This window comes from Eptesicus fuscus, chromosome 6, assembly GCF_027574615.1.
Source record: "Eptesicus fuscus isolate TK198812 chromosome 6, DD_ASM_mEF_20220401, whole genome shotgun sequence".
NCBI classification, from domain to species: Eukaryota; Metazoa; Chordata; class Mammalia; order Chiroptera; family Vespertilionidae; genus Eptesicus; species Eptesicus fuscus.
Genome location: NC_072478.1, coordinates 18,937,336 through 18,961,631, shown reverse-complemented (window position 1 = coordinate 18,961,631; position 24,296 = coordinate 18,937,336). Strand labels below are relative to the sequence as shown.

General features: G+C 44.1%; 1 protein-coding gene across 1 annotated transcript; it reads left to right on the top strand.

Annotated features, from left to right (window-relative positions):
- The first annotated feature begins 16,716 nt into the window (after positions 1–16,716).
- LOC103300942 (olfactory receptor 1I1) lies at positions 16,717–18,650 on the top strand. Its single transcript, XM_008157871.3, has 2 exons — positions 16,717–17,683; positions 18,522–18,650. Exon 1 carries the CDS (start codon positions 16,732–16,734, stop codon positions 17,671–17,673), a length of 942 nt encoding a protein of 313 aa, XP_008156093.2. The 5' UTR covers positions 16,717–16,731; the 3' UTR covers positions 17,674–17,683; positions 18,522–18,650.
- Positions 18,651–24,296: the final 5,646 nt, after the last annotated feature.

Sequence of the window (24,296 nt, the reverse complement as noted above, 5' to 3'; positions counted from 1 at the left end):
TCCAGGCCACACTTCCATGCCAGTGACTATATTTTACACGATGGTTCCATCTCCGGGATATTCCCAAACAAGTATCCAGACACATAACTGTAGCTTTTCAGAAGGGACCTTGGCGATCAGCTAGTTACAGGACTCATTGCAGACATAATTAATCAATCACACTTTCTTTTCTACTTAACTAGGGTCTAGCCTCAAAGTCTTTCTCCTCTCAGCACCTCAGGAAGCATGGGCACATTATTCCTGATCCAGTTCAACACGCTCATGAGGGAACAATTTGTCTAGAGTCACCAAGTTATTAAGCAATAAACCCAAGCTCCTCACCTATGATGCCGTAATAACCATGGCAGCAATTGGGGCTGTATCCGTAGAAATAGCAGAGCAATTGGCTGAGGCAGGGATGAGTACACAGGACCGAGTAGATCTGGGGTGATGCATATACTGAGTCTCATAGACTCGCCCATATGCAAACCTGTGCTCCAAACACTCAATGACCTTGGAGTCTCCAAATACAGGAGTCAGCAAATTATGACCCACTCACTTATCCCAGACGGCAGCCTATTTTTATAAATAAAGCTTTATTCCTGCACAGTCATGCTCATTCATTTACATCTTGTCAATGGCTCATTGCACTGTACAATAAACAACATAAGGTCTGCAAAGCTGACCCTTTACAGAAAAATGTGCTAACCTTGCCCTAATATCTTTCCAACAAATTCTCATTTTGCTTAAGTCAGCCAGAAGGGCTCACCACCAAGAACCATAACTGATTCAACAGGTGACACAGTGGCTTAATTTTTCCCTGAGTAAGGGTTTCCCTCAATTACTTAGTAAGGATTTATAAATTTATCCTGAAATTTTATTTTTAAGTAGGAGGGGCAGGTCCTGAACCTGTGCAATTGGTGCAGGAGTCCCTCCTTAAGAAAAATACAAAATACCAACACAGAGTCAGTACAGCACCATGAGCCCATTGTCAGGTCTCTCCCAGGCCGTGGAGTGGCCAGGAATGTGAGGCCCTATATTCACTTCACAGCATCTGTTCTCCAAGTCATTCTCCAGCTACAGCAGGCGTCGTTCTAAAATGAAAATCTGACCTGCTGCGCACCTTAAAGTCTTGCACTGCTTTTTAGATAAGGGGGGAAAGTCTTAATTTGACCTCTAGGTTCTCATTTCCAGGTACCTCTTCATCCTATAAATGAAAATGCCTTAGAAATAGATACTGGTGTTGGTTGCACATCACAAATGTCATTCATTTCATTGAATTGTACACTTAAAAATCAACAACATACATGGTGTGGTTCAGTGGTTGAGCATCGAACTATGAACCAGGGGGTCACGGTTCGATTCCCAATCCCAGGTTGAGGGCTGTGGGGTGTGCAGGAGGCAGCCGATCAATGATTCTCTTTCATCATTGATGTTTTTATCTCTCTCACCCTCTTCCTCTCTGAAATCAATAAAAATATATTTTTAAAAATTGTTAACATGGCAAGTTTTATGTTTTATATACTTTATCACAGTTTTTTTAAATTAATAATATCATGCCAAAATAACACAATGAATTATTAACCAGGTGAAGGAAGTTAACATCATGTGGATTTCATGTATTCCCTGATATGGTGTAATTAAATAATATGATGTAATGTGATTCATCTTTGGGGTGTTCTTTCCAAACAGGTATTTTTAAAGCTTATTTGAGATACCATACAATTTGCCCATTTATAGTGTACAATTCATTGCTTTTTGATATGTGAGAATGTTGTGGCAAATGGCCCAAGACAGTGGTCGGCAAACTCATTAGTCAACAGAGCCAAATATCAACAGTACAACGACTGAAATTTCTTTTGAGAGCCAAATTGTTTAAACTTAAACTTCTTCTAACGCCACTTCTTCAAAATAGACTCAGGCCGTGGTATTTTATGGAAGAGCCACACTCAAGAGGCCAAAGAGCCACATGTGACTCGAGAGCCGCAGTTTGCCGACCACGGGCCCAAGAGAACGACAGCCGGCCCCCAGAGGAATCAGGAAGGTAAAACCTTTATTACGCAGTGCTGCTAGTCCAGGGGACTTTGATCCAAAGCCTGAACTGACAATGTGGGGGGTTTTGAGATATATATATATCTATATATATATAGATATATATATAGATATAGATATAGATATATATAGATATAGATATATATATATATCTTCTTGTGGCGGGCCCCTCAGGGTGAACTTTGCAGCTCCACCCACGTCAGCTAGAATGGGGAAGTAAGATTACTGTTTAGCTAGATACTGAACTAGGCTGTAAGCCCCCAAAGCTGCCCCCCTATTTTCCTTCTCAACATTATTAATTTTCTTAAACCCATGATCTCAGGCTAATCATGAGAAAAACATCAGACAACCAGATTGGTTGACATCTAATACTACCTGGCCAGCCCTCCACAAGACTGTCAAGGTCATGAAAAATAAGGAAAGCTTGTGAGAAATTAACCCAAAAGGAAGGAGACAGGGAGATGTGACAATCCAACCCAATGTGGTACCCGGGATTGGAGCATGGAACAGAAAGAGGGCAATGACAGAAAAACTGGTAACATCTAAGCATTTAGTTTTTAAGAAATAACTACCTGGGATGTTTTCTTCCACAGATTCCATAACCCCATTCTAACAATGAGGAAACATCAAACAAACCTAAGGAACACTGTAATAGGGGACCAGTACTCTTTAAAACTAACAAGGTCATGAAAAATAAAGACAGAGAAATTGTCATAGATTAGAGGAGACACACACAAAAAAATTACTAAATGCAACGTGGTATCCTGCATTGGATCCTGGAACAGAAAAGGGGCATTTGTGGGTAAATTGGTGAACTCTGAATTCGAGAGTTTAGCTAAATAGTTCTGTGTCAATGTGAGTTTTAATATACTGATATGTACCTGGTTAAGTAAGATGTTAACCCTAAAGGAATAGAGCAGGAACTTTCTGTATTATTGTTACGACTTTTCTGTAAATCTAAAAGGATTACAAAATAGTTTATTTAAAACAAAGAAATATAGTAACTGGGTAGTCTCGGTTTCCCTGACTTAACCCTGAGTGCTACCGATGTAATCACCATTGGTTTTAAAATAGAGGAAGTAGACCTATACAGTAGTATCTAATCTATGTAAATGAGTGTCAGGTTTAATCTGTTGCTATTAGAATACAATGTAATTTCTCAGGCGTGATAAAAGATTGGCAAATCAATGCTAATTCATTTTAGCATTTCAACATTTTTCCAGTTTTATTGAAATATACTTGACACGCAGGATTGTAGAAGTTTAAGGTGTACAGCATAATAATTTGACTTACATATATTGTGAAATAATTACCACAGTAAGTTTAGCTAACATCGATATATAATCTCATATACATACCAAAAAAAAAAAAAAAGGGGTATTTTTCTTGTCATGAGAATTCTTAGGATCCACTCTCTTAGCAACTTCCAAATATCCCATACAGCACTGTTCACTATAGTCACTATGCCATACATTACATCCTAGTACTTACTTATCTTATAACTGAAAGTGTGTACCTTTTGACTACCTCCCTCCAATTCTCCCACACCCAACTCCACCCCTGGTAACCACAAAGCTGATCTCACTGAGTTTGGGGCAGGGTGTTGTTTTCGTTTTTGCTTTTATTTTGTTTTGTGTGCTCTGTTTTAGATTCCACATATGAGTGAGATCATGTTAAATTTTGATATTACACTTAACTTGAGAAGTGAGATTCTTCCCCTGGTGCTCGGGGTTAGAACGGGGTTAGAACGCTACTGTGTCAAGACGAAGTGTCATTCAATCACTCTACACCATCCTGGGTGGGTTTAACTCTTTAAGGCAACACACCTATTCCTTTGAACAGGCTGAGGAGAGGGGAGGGTTGGAAGAGACTAGGGAATAGATATTGAGCATTTCCTGACCACACCCAACATTTTCCTATTCTGTGGAAGTGGGTGAGACCAGCTTTGGTGGGAAGACTGAATGAACAATCCACCCACTTAACCACAGGATTAAAAGAATGTTTGCCCACTCAGAAGACACACCCCTGGTTGTTCACGTTGACTGTACATGAATCCAAATGCGGTTTCTAGATTACAGTTTCCCAAACTTTGGCCTTTCGCATGCCACCTTCATCCATATCTACATATCACTATATTATTATTTCATTGGTATTTTTCTTTAAAGCAATTTTGTTTTATTATATATATATATATATATATATATTTTATTGATTTTTTACAGAGAGGAAGGGAGAGGTACAGAGAGCTAGAAACATCGATGAGAGAGAAACATCGATCAGCTGCCTCCTGAACACCCCCTACCGGGGATGTGCCCACAACCAAGGTACATGCCCTTGACCGGAATCGGAATCGAACCTGGGACCCTTCAGTCCACAGGCCGACGCTCTATCCACTGAGCCAAACCGGTTTCGGCTAAAGCAATTTTATTTTTTTATTGAAAAGGACACTATTAACAGGGCAATTATCCATACAATGCAATATTATTTGCAATTAAGAAGGAATGAAAGCTAATATGAGCTGCATCATGGATGAACTTTGAAAACATTATGCTAAATGGGGGGGGGGGGAGACACGTTTTCTATGAAATTGTTGTAGAATAATGAAAATCTAGGAAAATTCTGGGACAACTGGAATAGGGAAATTGCAAGAGGGAAGTTCAACAAAGCCCAAAGGCTTTGCAGGCCACCTGTAGCAGGGCCTTATCTTGAGAACAAAGGGTTAAAACCTCTCCTCACAAAAGAATGCAGGAGAGGAGGGGGAGGGAAGAGAGAGACAAGGAGCAACTAGAAAATACATAATTTAAATCACCCTGAAACCAGCTAAAAGAGCAGAGAGGAGGGGGAAGGGAGGAGGGGGAAGGAAGAGCGCAATCTTAGCTCATCCCACTGTTGAAACAGAGAAACCAACAGTCTCAGGATTTCATTGTTTCTCGTAAGTTCTGGGAAACCATTACAAATACCGGGGGAGCCCTTCAGAGTTCATCTATACCAGGATCTCTAGCAGAGGAATTTTTGTAGACAGAAGGTTTTATAACGCCTAGAACCCCCACCCAACTCACTCTTCAGATTAGCGGAGAGCCAACCTGTGCTTCCTAAGCCAGGTGATAGATTTGCTTGCCTTGCTCTTTTAATAAAGGTGCATACTTTACTTTTTTAACACGTTCACTTTAACGCAATGCAATTATCTGGAGTCACTTGTTTGTATTCATTCCTACAAGCAGGACAGGAACCGAGGTGGGGACAGCCCTTTCCCTCTGACTCAGGGGGCGGTCTAATAGCACCTCTGTGGTGTCCACGAGAGGTGCCTGGGGTCAATGTTCAGCAGAGGTCAATCGTGGAGACATATTAGTGGTTGGAGGGTGAGAGGGAGAGAGAAGTGGAGAGTGACTGCTTAATGGGCATGGGGCTTCCTTTTGGGGTGATGAACAAGTTCTAAAATTGAATATTGGTGACAGTTGCACAGCTCTTTAAATATACCAAAGACCACTGAATTGTATACTTTCAAAGGGTGAATTTTATGGTGTGTGAATTATATATCAGTAAAATTGTTATTTTAAAAATGAAATGGTTACCCATTATAATAGTGTCACTTGCCATAAATAGGAAATAAGCATATAAGTAAAAGTATGCAATAAAAATTTTAAATGTTCATATATGAACCACCAAAGTTATCTCAATGTATCACCAATATGAGTTCCACACACTGCCTCTCAATACCATGACCAGTATCCTGCTGTATGCCTCGCTGTGCACACATGCAAACATTTCTCTGAGAGCAGAATTGCTAAGTCAAAGATACAAGCATTTTTATTTCGATAGGTGTGTTCACTCATTCATTACACTGAAATAACTTATCAAACCTTGTCAAATGCCAACTACTGTCCTAGGTACTGGGAATAGTGTGATTGACAAACCCGTGATCTCATGGGACCTACATTCTGGTGGGAAGGCTGTCGATAAACAAATAAATGACACCATAAAATGATTTTTATCATGTAACATTATTTTTAGTAGTGCTAAATACAATGGAGAAAAATTCAGCTGTGTAGCAGGATACAAAATTAACCCCCAGAAACCAATGGCATTTTTATACACCAATAATGATCTCTCAGAAAGAGAAACTAAAAAAACAATCTTATTTACCATAGCAATGAAAAGAATAAAATACCTTGGAAATAACTTAACCAATGAGGTAAAAGACTTGTACTCGGAAAACAACAGGACATTGAAAAAAGAGATAGAGGGAGATATAAACAAGTGGAAGTATATACCGTATTCATGGATTGATAGAATTAACATCATTAAAATGTACATACTACCCAAAGCAATCTATGGATGCAATGCACTCCCTATTAAAATACCAACAGCCTATTTCACATATCTGGAACAAATACTCCAAAAATTTAGGTAGAACCAAAAAAGACCGTGAATAGCTGCAGCAATCTTGAAAAGGAACAAAGTTGGAGGGAACAAAATACCAGGTATCAAGTTATACTACAAAGCTACTATACTCAAAACAGCCTGGTACTGGCATAAGAACAGGCATATAGATCAATGGAAGAGAACAGAGAACCCAGAAATCACACTCAGCCATTATGCTCAATTAATATTTGACTCAGGAGGTAAGAGCATACAATGGAGTAAAGGCAGTCTCTCCAATAAATGGTGCTGGGAAAATTGGACAGGTACATGCAAAAAAAATGAAATTAGACCACCGACCTGCACCATACACAGGAATAAACTCGCCCTAGCTGGTTTGGCTCAGTGGATAGAGCGTCGGCCTGTGGACTGAAGGGTCCACGTTTGCAGGTTCCTCCCCAGCCCAGGATCTGGTGGGGCGTGTGCAGGAGACAACCAAGGGATGTGTTTCTCTCACCTCGATGTTTCTGTCTTTTCCTCTCTCTTCTAGTCTCTCTAAAAATCAATCAAAAAATATCCTCGGATGAGGATTTAAAAAAAAGAAGAAGGAACTCAAAATGGATGAAAGATACTTTTTAATTGTGGCAAAATACCACTTTAACCATTTAAAGGGTACAGTTCAGTGGCATTTAGTACATGCAGTGTTGTTCCAGAACATTCTCATCACCCCAAAAGGAAACCCCATGCCCTGGTGCGTGGGCAGGGAGGAGGTATTTGAGCAGAGATCTATCTGAAGGAGGAGCAAATGAGAACCATGTGAAGATCTAATGATCTTTGCATGTAACCTTCACCTCTGTACTATTCTTTTACTCATATTTTTCTTTAAAGTAATTCCTTTTATTACTTAAAAGTAAACTATCATCCATACAATGGAATATTACTTGGCAATTTAAAACAAAAACAAAGTACTGATTAACTCCATAGCACGGATGGGCCATGAAAACATTATACTCTTAAAGGGGAGACCACTCTTTACAGCTTTGGGTGCAAAACAGGGACCCATCGGCAGAACTGTTAAGGAAGCGGATTTGAGCTTAACCTCAGGAAGAACATCGGGCACTGTAAACTCTCCTCCACCATTTGAAACCATCCAGCTCTGAATTTCAGCATCTCCCACCTCAGGACCTTCACCTCTGAAGCTATTTAAGCAGACAGAGCTCGTCCACAACAATCCCCAAAGGAAAATCACCAGAAGAGTCTATACAAATCACAGGGAACCACCGGGAGTCAACGAAATGCAAATGTGAAAACCCTCACACCTTCAGGCGGGGGCAAAATTGTTACAGCCTTTGGAAACACTGGCTTTGTCCAGAGCTATAAAAATGTTCTGTCTTCTTTGAATCCAGTAATTCCACTTTGGGAAAGTTAGCATAAAGAAATAATTCAACTCTAGAAGGAAAAATGTAAGCAGTTAATTCAGCCTTATCTATAATTTTTAAAAGCAACCAAGAGGTTAGGTAGCCCTGGTCAGTGTTGCTCAGTGGTTAGAATGTTACCAGTTCGATTCCAGGTCAAAGGCATGTACCTGGGTTGCAGGTTCAATCCCCAGCCCTGGTTGGGGAGTGTGCAGGAGGCAACCAATCGATGTGTCTCTTTCACATCTCTCTCTCTCTCTCTCTCTCTCTCTCTCTCTCTCTCTCTCTCTCTCTCTCTCCCCTCCCTCCCTCCCTTCCACTTTCTCTAACATGGAAAAAATAGCCTTGGGTGAGGAATAACAAAACAAAAAGGGTTAAGTAAATCATGATTTCTGCACTCCATGGAATATTAAGCAGCCATTGAAGTGATAATTATGAAGAATGTGTGGCAATAGAGGGGAGAGTGACCATAGAATATTGGGGAGAGGAAAGCTCAGAGGAAAATGATATCTTCCATGCATTTCCAACTAAGCACAAATAAATATGCATCTGGGCCAAGAGTAGAAGAAAGCTATACTGTGCAAGGCTCTTCAAATGCAGCGTTATTTGTTACACATTCTGTTTTCTCTGCCTGGTATGTTCTGACACATGCAGACACACACAGCTGTACACATTCACATACAGGCATGTACACTCATATATATACCATTATACATATGTCCACGCAATACACAAACATAAGTACACACTTGTACACATTTATATGCATGCATACATATACATACACATATAAGTACACATTCACATTTATATTCTCCTGAGCACACTGCTTTGGACTGCATTGTGTCCTCCCAAAATTCATATGTTAAAATCCTAACCCCAAGGGCCTCAGAATGTGACTGTATTTGGAGACAAGATATCTAAAGAGGTAATTACGGTAAAATGAGGCCCTACGGGTGGGCCCTAATCCAATATAACTGTCAATCTTATAAGAAGAAGAGATTAGAACACACACAGAGAGACCTTGTGAGGACACAGGAGAAGACAGCCATCTACAAGCCAAGGAGAGACATCTCCAAAGAAACCAAACATGTCAACACCTCCACCTCACACTTTCAGCCTCCAGAACTTGAGAAAATGGGTTTCTGTTGTTTAAGCCACCCAGTCTGTTGTAACTTGTTTTGGCAGCCCTAGGACAGTAATACACATGTACCTATGCTCACAGAACACACATACACACGTATGTACACATTCACAAACACATGTACACTTATACCAGTATACACACATGCACATGTGCCCACACAATACACGCACACAAACATACTCACAGACACTCCCTTCTCCTTCAAGAGCTGGCTCTCACCACCCCTTCTGCGAAGCGTCCCTGGCCCTTGCAGGTCGTACAAGTTGCTCCTTCCTCCATCATCGAACTCTGTTCATTCACTTTTTTTTCATCCCACAAATATCAGTCGAGCACTGACATTCCTCCAGGAGTTGCGAATACAGCAGTGACCAGACCCAATGTCTTCTCCTCGTCACTCAGTTCTAACACTTGTTTTATTATAATGGAGTGTTTTGGCTTACATGCCTGTCTTCTCCCTGGAGCAGATTCACTACAGGGCTGGGCTGTCCTAAGAGTGTACTGGACACCCAGTCAGGACAAAGGATCCAGACTTGAGAGGTCGAAGGGTGCACAGACACAATCCTGAGAGGAGACAGTGATCATTATCCATCCTTTTCACAGATAAGGAAAGAGACTCAAGAGGTGACATCATGTGCCTACATTCCTGCTCCTCGCAGGTAACAAGGATCATCTCATGTGGCCTGTTTACAAAGCTAGAGCTCCCCCTGTTGGGCCCCCTGCTGTCGCTGAGGAAGCCTAGAGATGCCCAATGACAGCAACAAATCCTTAACTGCCCGTGTCCGGGTGCCGCAATGGCCTGGCATCTCCTCTGAGGGAATCATCAGCCTCTAGAAGCCCAGAGGTGCAAAAGTACCGAGTTGGAGGCCAGGGCGATGGACCAGCTCTGCACAGTGAGGTTTGCCTGCCACCTGCAGGAGAGCCGCTGGAACAGTCTTGCTCGGTGCTCCTCAGTGTTGATCAGTAACAACCCGCACTGAGGTGTGGCACCATCTGAAACTTTCTGCTTTGCCTCAAGTGAGTCAATTCCTTGTTGACTATATAACTGGCCACAGTTCATCGGACTGGTCAGAATAGCCTTTCTCTTTCCTTTTTCCCCCAGCTAGACTTCAGTACCTCTTGGCTAGAGGGGACTAAGGGCGCAACTTTGAGAATGCAACACTGTCAGCTTCGCTCTCGGGGAACATCTCAGGAGCTGGAAACACATGCAAGCCCGCTGAGCTCTAGAAGCCAGCATTCAACAGAGCTACCGTGAAATAACCACAGCCACTGGTTTTTGTTGTTGTTGTTGTTTTAAATATATTTTATTGATTTTTTTTACAGAGAGGAAGGGAGAGGGATAGAGAGTTAGCAACATCGATGAGAGAGAAACATCGATCAGCTGCCCCCTGCACACCCCCCACCAGGGATGTGCCCACAACCAAGGTACATGCCCTTGACCGGAATCGAACCTGGGACCCTTCAGTCCACAGGCTGATGCTCTATCCACTGAGCCAAACCAGTCAGGGCCACAGGCACTGTTATTGAGCGTTTGCTGTGTGCAGTAGCTGCCCTATGACCTATACACACGCTGTGCCACGTGAGCCTCACAACCTGCCTGTGAGGTGAGTAACAGTGCCAGCCTCCTGTCCCAGGTGAGGAAAGGAAGGCTCCGCTGTATTTACCCACTTCCAAAGCATGCCACACGCTGCAAAGTGCAAGAGCTAAGGCTTGTCTGAACTTAACCACTGTACTCTGTTACCTCCCAACATTCCCAGAGATCACAGCCATGTACAGAGGAAAATGTACATTACCATAGAAAGAGGGCCAACGAACTGGGCAAAATTCAGACTCTATCACCTTCCAGCCAGCTGACTCGGAGCCAGCCTCTCTTAGAGAAGGTTTATTGAGCACCTGTGATGTAGGTTTTTAGGTCTTTGGAGTATTTTATTTATGATGCTCACCTAAATACTGGATATCAATTTTCAGGATTCTTTATTCCAAGAAAAAAAAAAAACTCAACTCAAAATATCTTAACCAAATTGTACTGTAAAGCAGTAAAAAGAGATAAAATACTGCTAACTACAACAACTGGAATGAATCTCACAAATATAATGCTAGATCAAAGGCACCAGAAAAAAGTACACATACTATATGACTGGGTTTAAATAAAATCCAGGAAAAAGCACAACTCATAAATGGTGTTAGAAACCAGGAAAATGGTTATTGTTGGGGAGAAGAGATAGAGTAAGAATGTGGGAGCCATAAATGGGCTTGGGGGAACTGGAGAGAAAGAGAGAGAGAGAGAGAAGAGAGGAGAGAGAGCAAATATAGTTTTATATATAGTTTCTTATAAACATATAAGAATTTTTGTATATTCTATTATATAAATAGTTCCTTCTGAAGTTAAACATACCCTTTACATATAACCTAGAATTCATACTCCTAAAGGTATGAAAATGTATGGTCCATGCAAAAAAACTACACATGAATGTCCATAGCAGCTTTATTTTCAATTAGAGGTCGAGTGAATGAAATTCATGCATGGGTAGGGTCCCTAGGCCTGGCCAGCGATCAGGGCTGATCTGTGGGGCAACCAGCAGGGCAATCAGGGGGACCCCCACTGGCACCCACCTTGGCTGGCCTGGGGCCTGCAGGCTGAGGGCAGCTCCTGTGTTGAGCGTCTTCCCCCTGGTGGTCAGTGCGCATCCTAGCGACTGGTTGTTCCGCCGTTTGGTCAATTTGCATATTAGGCTTTTATTATATAGGATAGCCAAAGCTGAAAACAACCTTCAATGAATGGCTGGATAAACACATTACGGTTTATTCATACCATGGATACTACTCAGCCATAAAAAGGAATGAACTATTGATATATGCAACACTACTCAAATGGGTCTCAAGAATATTATGCTGAGTGAAAAAAAGACAAGTATTGTCAAAAACCTACATACTGTATGATTCCATTAATGTAACATTTTGAAAGTGTGAAATAATATGTGTATAAAATATTCATTTTAGCAAAGACTGGAAACATTCATCAATAGAAAATTGGTTGCACAAATTATGGCACCATCAATAGAAAATTAATTATATGGATTATGGTACCATTTGTTCAATGAAAAATAAGGAGCTTTAAAAATATTAAGGATATTAAAATATCACCAAGCTAAATTAAGGTGTAAAACAGTATTATGGTATGCTACTTTTATATACAAAAGGGAGTGGAGAGCCGAAACCGGTTTGGCTCAGTGGATAGAGCATCGGTCTGCGGACTGGAGGGTCCCAGGTTCGATTCCGGTCAAGGGCATGTGCATTGGTTGCGGGCACATCCCCTGGTGGGGGGTGTGCAGGAGGCAGCTGGTCGATGTCTCTCTCTCATCGATGTTTCTAGCTCTCTATCCCTCTCCCTTCCTCTCTGTGAAAAATAAATAAAATATATTTTAAAAAAAAAAAAAAAGGGAGTGGAGAATAAGTGTGTGTATATGTGTAGAGAGAAACTCTGGAAGGTTACATAAGAAACAATTAACAGGGATTAGCAATTGAGGCTAATTCACCTCATATATAACGAGCTCTTAGAAATTAATAAGACAAAGATCAACAAGTAGAAAGGGAAATGGACAAAGGATTGCTAAGAACTGGAGGGTTAGGGCCACCTAAGTAGAGGGATGGCATTTCGTTATTTCATGGCATGAATCCTTTCTTAACCAAAGTCAACATTACACATTTTTAAAAGTGAAATTTCTAAGACATCAAAAAGTAAAAAAGAAGAAAATTTTACCTTTTGTGATAGCATAGATGGACCAGGATTTATTATGCTAAGTTAAATAAGCCAGTCAGAGGAAGACAAATACCACATGATCTCACTTATATGTGAAATCTAATGAACAAAATAAACAAACAAAATAGAAACAGAGACATGGATACATGGAACAGGCTGACAGCTGTCAGAGGGGTGGGAGGAGGGTAGACTGGATAAAAGAAGGTGAAGGGATTAAGCAAACGACATATATACACAACACATAGACACAGGCGTAGTGTGGTAATAACCGGAGGGCAAGGGAATGGGGGTAGGTGGCGGTGGGGGAAAGGGGACACAAAGAGACTTTGCTTGGGGTGATGGGCACATGATGCAGTGTGCACATGATGTTTTATTGAGTTGTACACTTGAAACATGTATGGTTTTGCAAACCAATGTCACCCCAATAAATTCAATTTTTTAAAAAACAAACTAAGACTTGTGGGAGGAGCTAATAGAGGAGAAGGTGAAAATAGGAGGATTCTAGAAGATACAGAGGCTTCCTGGAGAAACAGAAATGAGAGTCATGATGTGGGAACAAAGCCCATCAAAATTGGTGGGCAAAAATAGAAGAGAGATTCCCTCATTCCCATGCAAAGTGGGTTTGGTAGGGACTACAATAGGTTAATAAAGAGTGAGCCCTTTTGTGTCACTGACAGGAAGGCAATTTTAACAAGAATATGGTTCAAAACCTCAGGGCCAAGCACAGCACCTGACCTATGGCAGGTGACCAAGAAACACTTGATAAATGCATTCACTCAACATACATTGATTGTTTATCATTTTCCAGGGGATCTTATTGGTGAACTCAACAGTATAAATTCCCTTTCCTCGTGGATTTTCCATTATGATTGAACGAATGAAAGAACACCTGGAATGCAGACATCTGAATGCACTTGGACCTCCAGACCACCCTGCCTGGGACCTGCCATGGTCTCCATCTGAGCTGGGAGGGAACACTAGGAGGGTGTCTTCATGAGAGCGCACCCCTAGTGACTTGAGTAGAAACAAAATAATTAGCATCTTCCTTCTTAACAAGGAGCCATGGGATTGGAGACCCCAAGAGACCCCAAACAGTAAATACCTTGCTGTGTCCCTGACCCCCTGCTCACCTGCCCCAGGCTTGGGGGCGGGACACATGCTTTTCCCTCACAGACATCAGATTGGCCCCAGCCATCACAGTGGAGTCGTCGCCCCTGTCCTTTTTGCGGGCTTAATGCTGACCTCAGGATCCTCTGGAAGCCAGTGCAGAAGGAGGTCTGCGAGACCGTCCCCTTGGTGACACCATACTGGTAAGTCAGTGAATGATGGAGAAGGGGTGTGAACTGGATGGGATTGGGGAAGAGGACTCCTTCTCCTTCCTGGATGGCCAGAGAGGAAGAGAGAAATGACTGAGGTCAGTACTATACCTGCTGAGTGGACAAAGACAAGAGGGCAGGCCTCTGTAGAAGGTCCTGGTGGGGAAAGGCATTTAGTGTCTGTGGTTGGCGGCCACCTGCACAAATGGGAGAGACACTGCAAACCTGCTTTCTCCAATGCGGGGTTCTCCAAGAGTGGTCCCCGTGCCAGCATCAGCAACCCCTGGGAACTTCCTAGAAGTGCTGATTCTCAAGCGCCTCCCCAGTACTCTGAGGCATTGGTCCAGCTACCTGTCTTAGCCAGCCCTCTAGGTGACACTGATGCATGCTCAGGTTTGAGAACCACTGCCCTAGTGCAACCCAGGACTTCATGTCACCAACTGAGGACTGCTCACGTGGTATAGGCAGCCCACAGAAACCTTAGCATCACCTGACAAAATCCTCAAACCCAACTCCAAAAATTCGTAAAAAGTAATGTAAGGCTTTGCTGGAGATCTCTTGCAGTTACCAAAGAGAAGATCATGCTGCTAATTTTCCTGAAAGGCCCTGTTTTGATACTTCTTTCATATATATACATACACACATACATATACTAGAGGCCCGGTGCACGAAATTCGTACAAGAGTAGGCCTTGCAGCCCCGGCTTCGTCTGGAAGGTAATCTGGAAGGTCTTCTGGACTGTTGTTTCACTGTTCAGCAGTTTGGTCAATTTGCATATTATGCTTTTATTATTATAGACTAGAGTCCTGATGCACAACCCTCGCAGTTGTGGCGGCTTGCCTCAGCCCTCACAGCCCCAGCTTCATCTGGAAGGTCATCCAGAAGGACGTTCAGAAGGTCATTGGGCTGTCTGGTCTAATTAGCATATTATGCTTTTTTTATTATAGATTACTAGAGGCTCAGTGCATGAAATTCATGCGAGGGGGGGGGTCCCTCAGCCTGGCCTGTACCCTCTTGCAATCCAGGACCCCTTGGGGGATGTCCGACTGCTGGTTTAGACCCAATCCTGCAGGGATCTCTGTGGGATGGGGCCTAAACCAGCAGTTGGACATCCCTCTCGCAACCCAGGATCACTGGCTCCTAACCACTCGCCTGCTTGCCTGTGTGATCGCCCCTCACTGCTCACCTGCCTGCCTGATCGCCCCTAACTGCCTCTGCCTCAGCCCCAGACCCGGGACCCAGGCTTCCCTCCTCTGCCCAGCCACAGGCACCCGGGACTGCAAGTGGCTTTCCCTGGGCCAGGCCCTGGCTTTGTCAGGAAGGACGTCTGGGATGACGTCCGGAAGACATCCGGTCTATCTGGTCTATCCGGTCTAATTAGCATATTAGCCTTTTATTAGTACAGTTTTTTTTATTTCAGCTAGGAAGGGACAAGGATAGAGAAATAGAAACATCAATGATGAGAGAGAATCACTGATCAGCTGCCTCTTGCATGCCCCCTACTGGGGACCAAGCCCGAAATCTGGGCATGTGCCCTTGACTGGAATTGAACCTGGGACCCTAGGTGTTTGCTCACACCTTTGTCATTTCTTATAAAAATGGTTTACCTTTGAACAGTCTGGGCTGTGTCTCAGAGTTTTCATTTTTAACAAACTTTTTTTATATTTTTTATTGATTTCAGAGAGGAAGGGAGAGAGAGAGACAGAAGCATCAATGATGAAAGAGAATCATCGATCGGCTGCCTCCTGCACGCCCCCCACTGAGGACCGAGCCCGCAACCTGGGCATGTGCCCCTGACCAGAATCGAACCCAGGACCCTTCAGTCCACAGGCCGATGCTCTATCCACTGAGCCAAACCAGCTAGGACTTGAACAAACTTTTTTAACAGCTGTTTTACTGAGAGTGCAAAGCTGTTTCAGTTGATAGTGACAGTCTGTGTAGAACATGAGAAAATATAAAATTTCTTGTCTTGCAAAGCTACTGCTGGTGGCAAATATATTTCCAAAACGTACATGTAAAGCCATTAGTTTTAAAACTCCATATGTCAATTTTTTTCTGTAAAATCTCTGGTTAGCCCAGCCGGGGTGGCTCAGTGGATAGAGCATCGGCCTGTGGACTGAAGGGTCCCGGGTTCGATTCTGGTCAGGGGCACATGCCCAGGTTGTGAGCCTCAACCTACAAAACAGGAGGTCATGGTTCGATTCCTGGTCAGGGCACATGACTGGGTTGCAGGCTCAATCTCCAGCGTGGGGTGTGCAGGAGGCAGCTGATGGATGTTTCTCTCTCATCCATGTTTCTAGTTCTCTATCCTTCTCCCTTCCTCTCTCTCTATAAAATCAATAAACATTTTTTAAAATCTAAAAAAAATAAAACTGTGTTCGTTTAGGTTTGGTCCCACTTTATTTTGTTTTTACAAATCTTTGCTCTTCTGAAGAGACACAGAGATGTTTCTGAAAAATATGCAAGTTGTCTTTAAACGACTCAGGTCTTTGGCATGGATGGTTTAATTTGGGGAAACAGAAATCCACTGAAGGTAGCAGAACAAAGAGATTTGCTGTAAGGATTCCATGGATTGTCACGGAATCCTACAGATCTCAGTGGAGAACCGGGAGTAGGCCTGCATCTCTGACTCCCAGCTTTATTTTGCTTCCCTTTCCCACCCACCCACCACTTTTTTTTTTTTTTTTCAGTAGACAAAGCCTGCTCATGGAAGCAGGAAATCAAACAGTAGTCTCAGAATTCCTCCTCCTGGGACTGTCAGAAAAGCCAGAGTATCGTGCCCTCCTCTTCGGGCTGTTCCTCTCCATGTACCTGATCACTGTCTTTGGGAACCTGCTCATCATCCTAGCCATCGTCTCGGACTCCCACCTCCACACGCCCATGTACTTCTTCCTCTCCAACCTGTCCCTTGTCGATGCCTTCTTCTCATCTACCACTGTCCCCAAGATGCTGGCAAACCTCTGGTCCCAGAGCCGAGCCATCCCTTTTGCCGGCTGCCTTGTCCAGATGTACGCCTTCCACCTGTTCGGGACCATGGACAGCTTCCTCCTGGCAACGATGGCCATTGATCGGTTTGTGGCCATTGTCTACCCTCTGCGCTACTTGGTCATCATGAGCCCCCGTGTCTGTGGGCTGCTGGTCGGTGGGCCGTGGCTGATCACCAACCTCCAGTCACTCGTGCACACCTGCCTCATGGCTCAGCTGACCTTCTGCGCAGGCTCTGAAATCCCCCACTTCTTCTGTGACCTCCTACCCCTGCTGAAGCTCTCCTGCTCCAACACCCACACCAATGAGCTGGTGATCTTTGCTTTTGGCATTCTCATGGGCATCAGCCCACTCTCGTGCATTCTCCTCTCTTACACCTGCATCTTCCGGGCAGTCTTCAAGATCCCTTCTGCTCGGGGCAAGTGGAAAGCTTTCTCCACTTGTGGCTCCCACCTCACCGTGGTGTCACTGTTCTACGGCACCATCTTCGCCGTGTACTTACATCCCACATCTCTCACCTCCTCCCAGAAGGACAAGGCAGCTGCCCTGATGTGCGGGGTGGTCATCCCCATGCTGAACCCATTTATCTACAGTCTAAGGAACAAGGACATAAAGGCAGCCCTGAGGAAGCTCCTCAGCAGAACCACCTCCTCTCAGACCTAGGGCAGCACAGGTATTGAGCACCTACTGTGTTCCAGGACCACAGTCGGGTGCTGGGGAGAATGAGATGCACACTATCCCTGACGTCAAGGTGTTCAGATCTAGTGGGGGATAGAGACGTGTAAAGAAATCATTACAATGTGACAGATGCGTCACAAAGAGATGAATGAAGAGCCACAGGGACCCAAAGGGAGAGGCACGCATTTCCCCGGATGTATCTTCCCTGTGAAGATCACAGTATCAGGGAAGAGTTTCAGTTAGCCCTCTCTGGGGTATCAGCCTTACAGGATTGCTATGTGGATAATACTAGCCAAACAAAAGATTGGCTACTCTCATTTTAATATTGATAAAGCCAGCTACTTAGCCTTGCTTCCTTAGTGACTTGGGGAAGAACTCTGATAGTATCTGATTAGGTTATCTCTCTTGTAATTGGTTTCAGCAGCCACCAGGTATCACGGAGGGCCTTGTGGCCATGGCTTTGGGTGGGGATTGTCGTCATCAACAGGCCTTCAATGCATGCCTTCCCAGCCTCACACTGGATCCCAGGAGACCATGACATGGGCTCAGGGGATTGTGATTCAATGGGCTGACACTAGACTTTAGAATTTGCCTTCTTGCCCTAGCTGGTTTGGCTCAGTGGATAGAGCACCAGCCTATGGACTGAAGGGTCCCAGGTTCAATTCTAGTCAAGGGCACATGCCTGGGCTCGGTCCCCAATAGGGAGCATGCTGGAGGCAGCTGATCAATGATTCTCTCTCATCATTGATGTTTCTATCTCGCTCTCCCTCTTCCTTCCTCTCTGAAATCAATAAATATATATATAATAATTTAAATATTTTTTTTTACAAAAGAATCTGCCTTCTCCATAAACTCTTCAGGCAGCTGATGTGGGGAGTCCATGGGCCACAGTTTGAGGACACAGGCCCTGGGTGAGCTCCAGAATCCATGTGTTTCCCATGATGTCCTATAACTGACTCCAAACCCAGTATAATTCTACAGGCATGATCAGCAACAAGCAGATGGGGTGGCCTGGAATGTCGGAGTGTTAGGGTTATGAATTGTGTCCTCCAAAAAAAACTATGTCGAAGTCTAAGCTCCAGGACCTCAGAATTTGATCATGGGTTCTGATCCAGTATGACTACTGGCGTCCTTATAAGAAGGGAAAATTTGGCCCGGCAGGCATGGCTCAGTGATTGAGCATTGACCTATAAACCAGGAGGTCATGGTTCGTTTTCCAGTCAGAGTACATGCCCGGGTTGTGGGCTCAATCCCCAATGCAGAAGGGAGCCATTCAATGATTCTCTCTCCTCATTGATGTTTCTATCTCTCTCTCCCTCTCCTTTCCTCTCTGAAATCAATAAAAATATATTTTTTAATTATTTTATTTAAAAAAAAAGAATTGCAGCTACAGTTTAAGGCAGTGGCCACCAGGAGGCGATAGTATCGTTACAAGATGGATCTAAAGCTCTTTTCAGAAATATCCCAGCTGTGAACTGGCCCAGCTCCACAAGTGTAATCCGCCCTTGAGAGGGAATAGCATGTGCAAAGTTCCCATGGTGGGATGAAGCCTCAACTTGCTCAGAGAAACCCACAGTGAGAAGGGACTGGGTGTGCAGGGGGCTGTGGAAAGTGGCAGGGGTCAGCCCTCACCACCGATTGGTCCACAGGGTAGAGGGGACCGTGATAGAGTTAAGCAGGGACATGCAGAGGGCCTGTGCTATAGAACCAACCCGCTAGTGAGCCATGGATCCGAAGTCAGAAAATTTTTTCTGTAAAGGGCCAGAGAATAAATACCATCAGCTTCATGGGTCAGACAGTTTCTGTCACAATGACTCAGCTCTGCTGCTTGGACTGGAAGCCACCATAGAAAATACATCAAGGAATGGGCATGGCTGAGCACCATGAAACCTTATAGACACTGAATCTTGAATATCATATCATTTTACATGTAATGAAATATTGTCCTTTTTTTTACTGTTCCATTGAAAAAAATATATTGAAGTCATCCAAAGGATTCAGAAAGATTCACAGCTAATATCTACCTTCTACGTGCTCTTCTCCCCCAAAAAGTAGTGATAAAATATGACAAGTAAGTTTTTTTTTAAGAAAGTTAAAAATACTGCAGAAATAGATCTTCTGAAGGTAGTGCCACAGGCCCTTTGCATATACTGCTCCCACTTCCTCACATCCTCCCCGAGTTGATGCCATGCAAACCCCACTTCATCAAGGAAGATTCTCCTCTCCCCCTCCCTGCCCCAGCTAATCATGTGCCCTGATATACTCACTATCCTCTCATTCTCCTCACCACATCAGTGATTTTATATTCATTTGTGTGATTCTTTATTTTTATTGATTTCAGAGAGGAAGAGAAAGAGAGAGAGCAGCAGCAGTGATGAGAGAGAATCATTGATCTGCTGCCTCCTGCACATCCCTCACTGGGGATCAAGCCTCCAACCCAGGCATGTGCCCTGACCAGGAATCGAACCAGACCTCTGGTTCATAGGTTGACGCTCAACCACTGAGCTATGCCGGCCCGGTCATTTGTGTGATTCTTTGATGAATGTCTATTTCCCCCACTTGACTGAGAACTGGGGAGGTGAGACCATATTCTGTTTACCTTGCCCAGCTCCATACCCTCACACTTAGTACTGTGTCCACTCAAAATATATTTGTTGAGTGAATGAAAGAATGAATAAGGAGGCAGCATGATAAAAAGACTGAAGGATGCCAGATGAGGTGACTGAGGTAGGCTGGGTTGGAACAGAGATGCCAAGGTTAAGTTGCTGCGGTATGTGATGTGAATTCTTCCTCCACTCCCCAACTTTCAGCAAAGTTTGTCACCTTGGTGACATCAAGGAAAGGAGCAGGAACAGCAAACTCACAGGAGAACTATTTAACTCAGCAGTAACCGTGAGAAAATAATCATCTAGGGATTCTCCAATATCTCAGTGATGGGTTGGAAGGGGGTTGAGCCCATTTTACCTAAATCTGAAGGATCAGAGTGATGCTGGCCATTGTTAGAGTACAATAATACTTCTTTCTCTCCATATGGGATTTTGCTGGGTGATTCAAAGCAATTTTGGAGATTCAAACACTACAGCTCAGAGAGGACAACTGACTATCACAAGGCTACATGCTGGATTTGGGCAGGGGGATTCCAGTCCAGCTTAGAGTGACCCCCAAAACCTGAACTCTCCTCTCTCCATCATGACATTGATGGCCTCCCAGGTGGGTGACTTGGCTAAAGTCACACTGCAGCTTGGAACGGCTCAAATCCTGCCCCATGTGGGGCTCTGGGGAGCAAAAGGTAGATCAGCTGGTGGAAGTGGCTGCAAAGCTGCTGCTGGCAAAACATGAAGAAGGACTCGGTAAAACTGGCACCCAAGGTCCTGGAGGGGGAGCTCTTACTCCCAAGTGTATACATGGCAGGGGTTTGAGGAGTCACTGCCATTTCTGTGAACCTGCATAGTGGGAGATCCCAAGACCTTCCTCACTAAAAGGACTCACAGAACTCAGCAAAGTTGTTATACTCATAGTTTATTACAGGGAAAGAATATGGATTAAAATCAGCCAAGATAAAAGGCACATGGTATGGGGTGCGGGAGAGACCAGGTACAAGCTTCAGTTGTCCTTCCTGTAGAGTTGTGTGGACAGTGCTTAATTCTCCCAGCAATGGTGTGTGTGATGCACTGCCAACCAGGGAAGCTTACCTGAGTCTTAGTGTCCAGGGTTCTCATTGAGAGTTGGCCACTGTATCAGGTCCCTAGAGCTGCCATAACAAAACACTCTGACTGGGTGGCTTAAACAATGGAAATTTATTTTCTCATTTTTGAAGGCTGAGAGTCTGCAGACCTCAAGGTGTCAGTAGGGTTGGTTCCTTCTGAGTCCTCTCTCCTTGACCTGATGAGGAAATGGAGACCTAGAGATAAAGATTCAAGTGCAAGTAGTTTACTTGGGAAGTAATCCAGGAAATGGTGGAAGGGAGCTGGAGAAGTGAAACTGGGAAGGGAATGGAGTTGGTAGAGTACATTGATATGCAAGTTTCTACTGTGGGCAGCTGGAACTTAATCCCATAGGGACTTCTGGGGGTCAGTGTGGAACATACACCTCAGTCATCCCACGTGAGGAGTGAGGGAGCTGGCTTACTTATCCACCAAATCCCATTGTCTGCCACAGGGATGCAGAGCTCTGCTCAAACCTGGCCACACCCCTCTACCTGCATTTCTTCTTTCCAAAATTCCACATATATATTGGGGGCTGAATGATCCACCAGTTACCATAAGCACAGCACATCAGGTCTACAGCCAGTGAGAACATTTGGGGAAAAGAAAACACACACACACACACACACACACACACACACACACACACACACGGGCTCCAAAATCCAAATAGCAACTACCAAAATCCAGATGAATAATAATACAAATATCACAAAGTGTGAATTTTAGCATTTATAATGATTTCATTATGAAGTTTATAGATCATTTGTTCTCACTTATCAAGAATTCCTTATTGCTGAGAAAGAACCAGAGACAAATGTGAGTAATATGAGCTACATAGCCAAATAAATGCAACAGAAAAAGTACAGAAACCCTACCAAAAGGTTTACCAAGAAAAATAATAAATATTGATATGGCTGCTTTTTAATTATTTGATGTGATATGGGTGGGGCCAAGGTCTGCTCTTACCCCCACATTGGCCTCCAGCTCCTCTGAGGTTCTAGGGTACCCCAAGGGAACCCTAGTCTTACACCCCCTGCCTGGGTCTTGTAAATAGGTGTTGTCTTTACCCCAACCACTCTCCCCACTATCAGCAGCTACCTCAAAGGCATCTGGGCAGTGATCTGATGAGGTGCACCCCAATCCTCTCCAGCCTGACTCCTCCCAAGCACATACATCCAAGGAAAATACACAGAGCTAAGAAACCTGTGAGACACTACCAACATACCAACATCTACATAATGGGTCTCCCAGAAAGAGAGAAGAGAAAGGGGCAGAAAGAATAGTTGAAGAAATAATGGCCAAAAACTTTCCAATGTTGATGAAAGATATAAATCTACAGATCCAAGAAGCTCAAAGATCACTAAGTAGAATAAACACATAGATCTACATTGAGATACCATAAGCAAACACACTTTCTCTGTCCAGGCCTTCTAGCCACTCATCTTGTCCAAAACTCCATCACCTGGTAACTGATCTCCTACCTGAACATTCAGCAGTGAAATAGACAGACAAGCATCTGGTGGACGTAGATAAACTAGAACAAACTACTGGTGCTATTAAGTTTAAGCTGAAGCAAGTATTCAAAGAAATTAAATACAGTGATGTAATCGTGACTGGGTGGTGGTAGGTTGTCAGGGAGGGCCTCCCAAGGAGGTGCCGTTGAAACTAAAAGATGCGAAAGAGACAGCTTCAGAAGAACAAAGGTTTTGCCCAGCCAGCTTGGCTCCACAGTTGAGCATCGACCTATGAACTAGGAGGTCATGGCTCAAGTCCCAGTCATGGCACATGCCAGGGTTGTGGGCTCGATCCCCAGTGGGATGCGTGTAGGAGGCAGCTGATCAATTATTCTCTCTCATCGTTGATGTTTCTATCTCTCTCTCCCTTCCTCTCTGAAATCAATGAAAATACATTTTTTTAAAAGAACCACCAAGGTTTCTGAGGCAGAGGAAACTGCATGTACAAAGGGCCTGGGGCAGGAATAGTTTGTGAAGGAGTCCCAGAGAGGAGGCTGAGGTGAGTGCTGGGGACACCAAAGGAGATGAAGACAGAAGTTTTGTTGGAACTGGATTTTATTCGTGGGGATCTGGATTTTATTCTAGGTGGGGTGAGCAGTCACAAGAAGACTGTTCAGCAGAGGTGTGCCATGATCAGATTTCAGCTTTTTAAGTCCACTCTGGGTGCTGTGTGGAGAATGGAATGTAGGGATGAGGGGAGTTAACTTTTCCAAAACCATCCCAATAATCTCTCTCATCCCACATCCTCTTGCACAAGGTCACCTTGACACATCACCCACTGAGAGAGATGGCGTCTATGTCCCTTCCCCTTGAATCTGGTGCCAGAGTGGCACAGTGTGATACTCGAGGGTGGGTGGGTCAGGAAAGGTAACACAGCAACGGCCTTGTTCACTTTTGGAGCCCTGGATGGCTGTGTAAGAAGCCTGCATACCTCCTGGGACGAGAGGCCCCTGTAGGTGACCCAGTCCACAGCTGGTACCAGTTGCAAGACCTGGGAGTGAACATGCCTCCAGATGATTCACCTCAACGTCTTTCCAACCAAGGGGCAGAGGCAATCGGTGTCAGCTCTGCCCTGCCCCAACTCCTGACCCACCACGTCTGTGAGCATCATACAATGGCTGTTTTACGCCACTGCGTTTGGGGATTGTTTGTTAAGCAGCAGTAGGAACTGGAACTGGGGAGGAGAAAGAATTAGGTGGAGAAGGAGGAGGGAGGCACTGTGGCATCCAGGAGACTAAGGAAGAGTTTGCAACAGGTTAGAGCAGTATATGGGGGAGTAGAAAGGTCACGTGCAGGATGCGTTTTGGAGATAAAACCAAGAGAATTAGCGATCACCAAGGGAGAGGGGGAAAGAGGGAGGACTGGGGCCCCGGGCCGCGCCGCGATA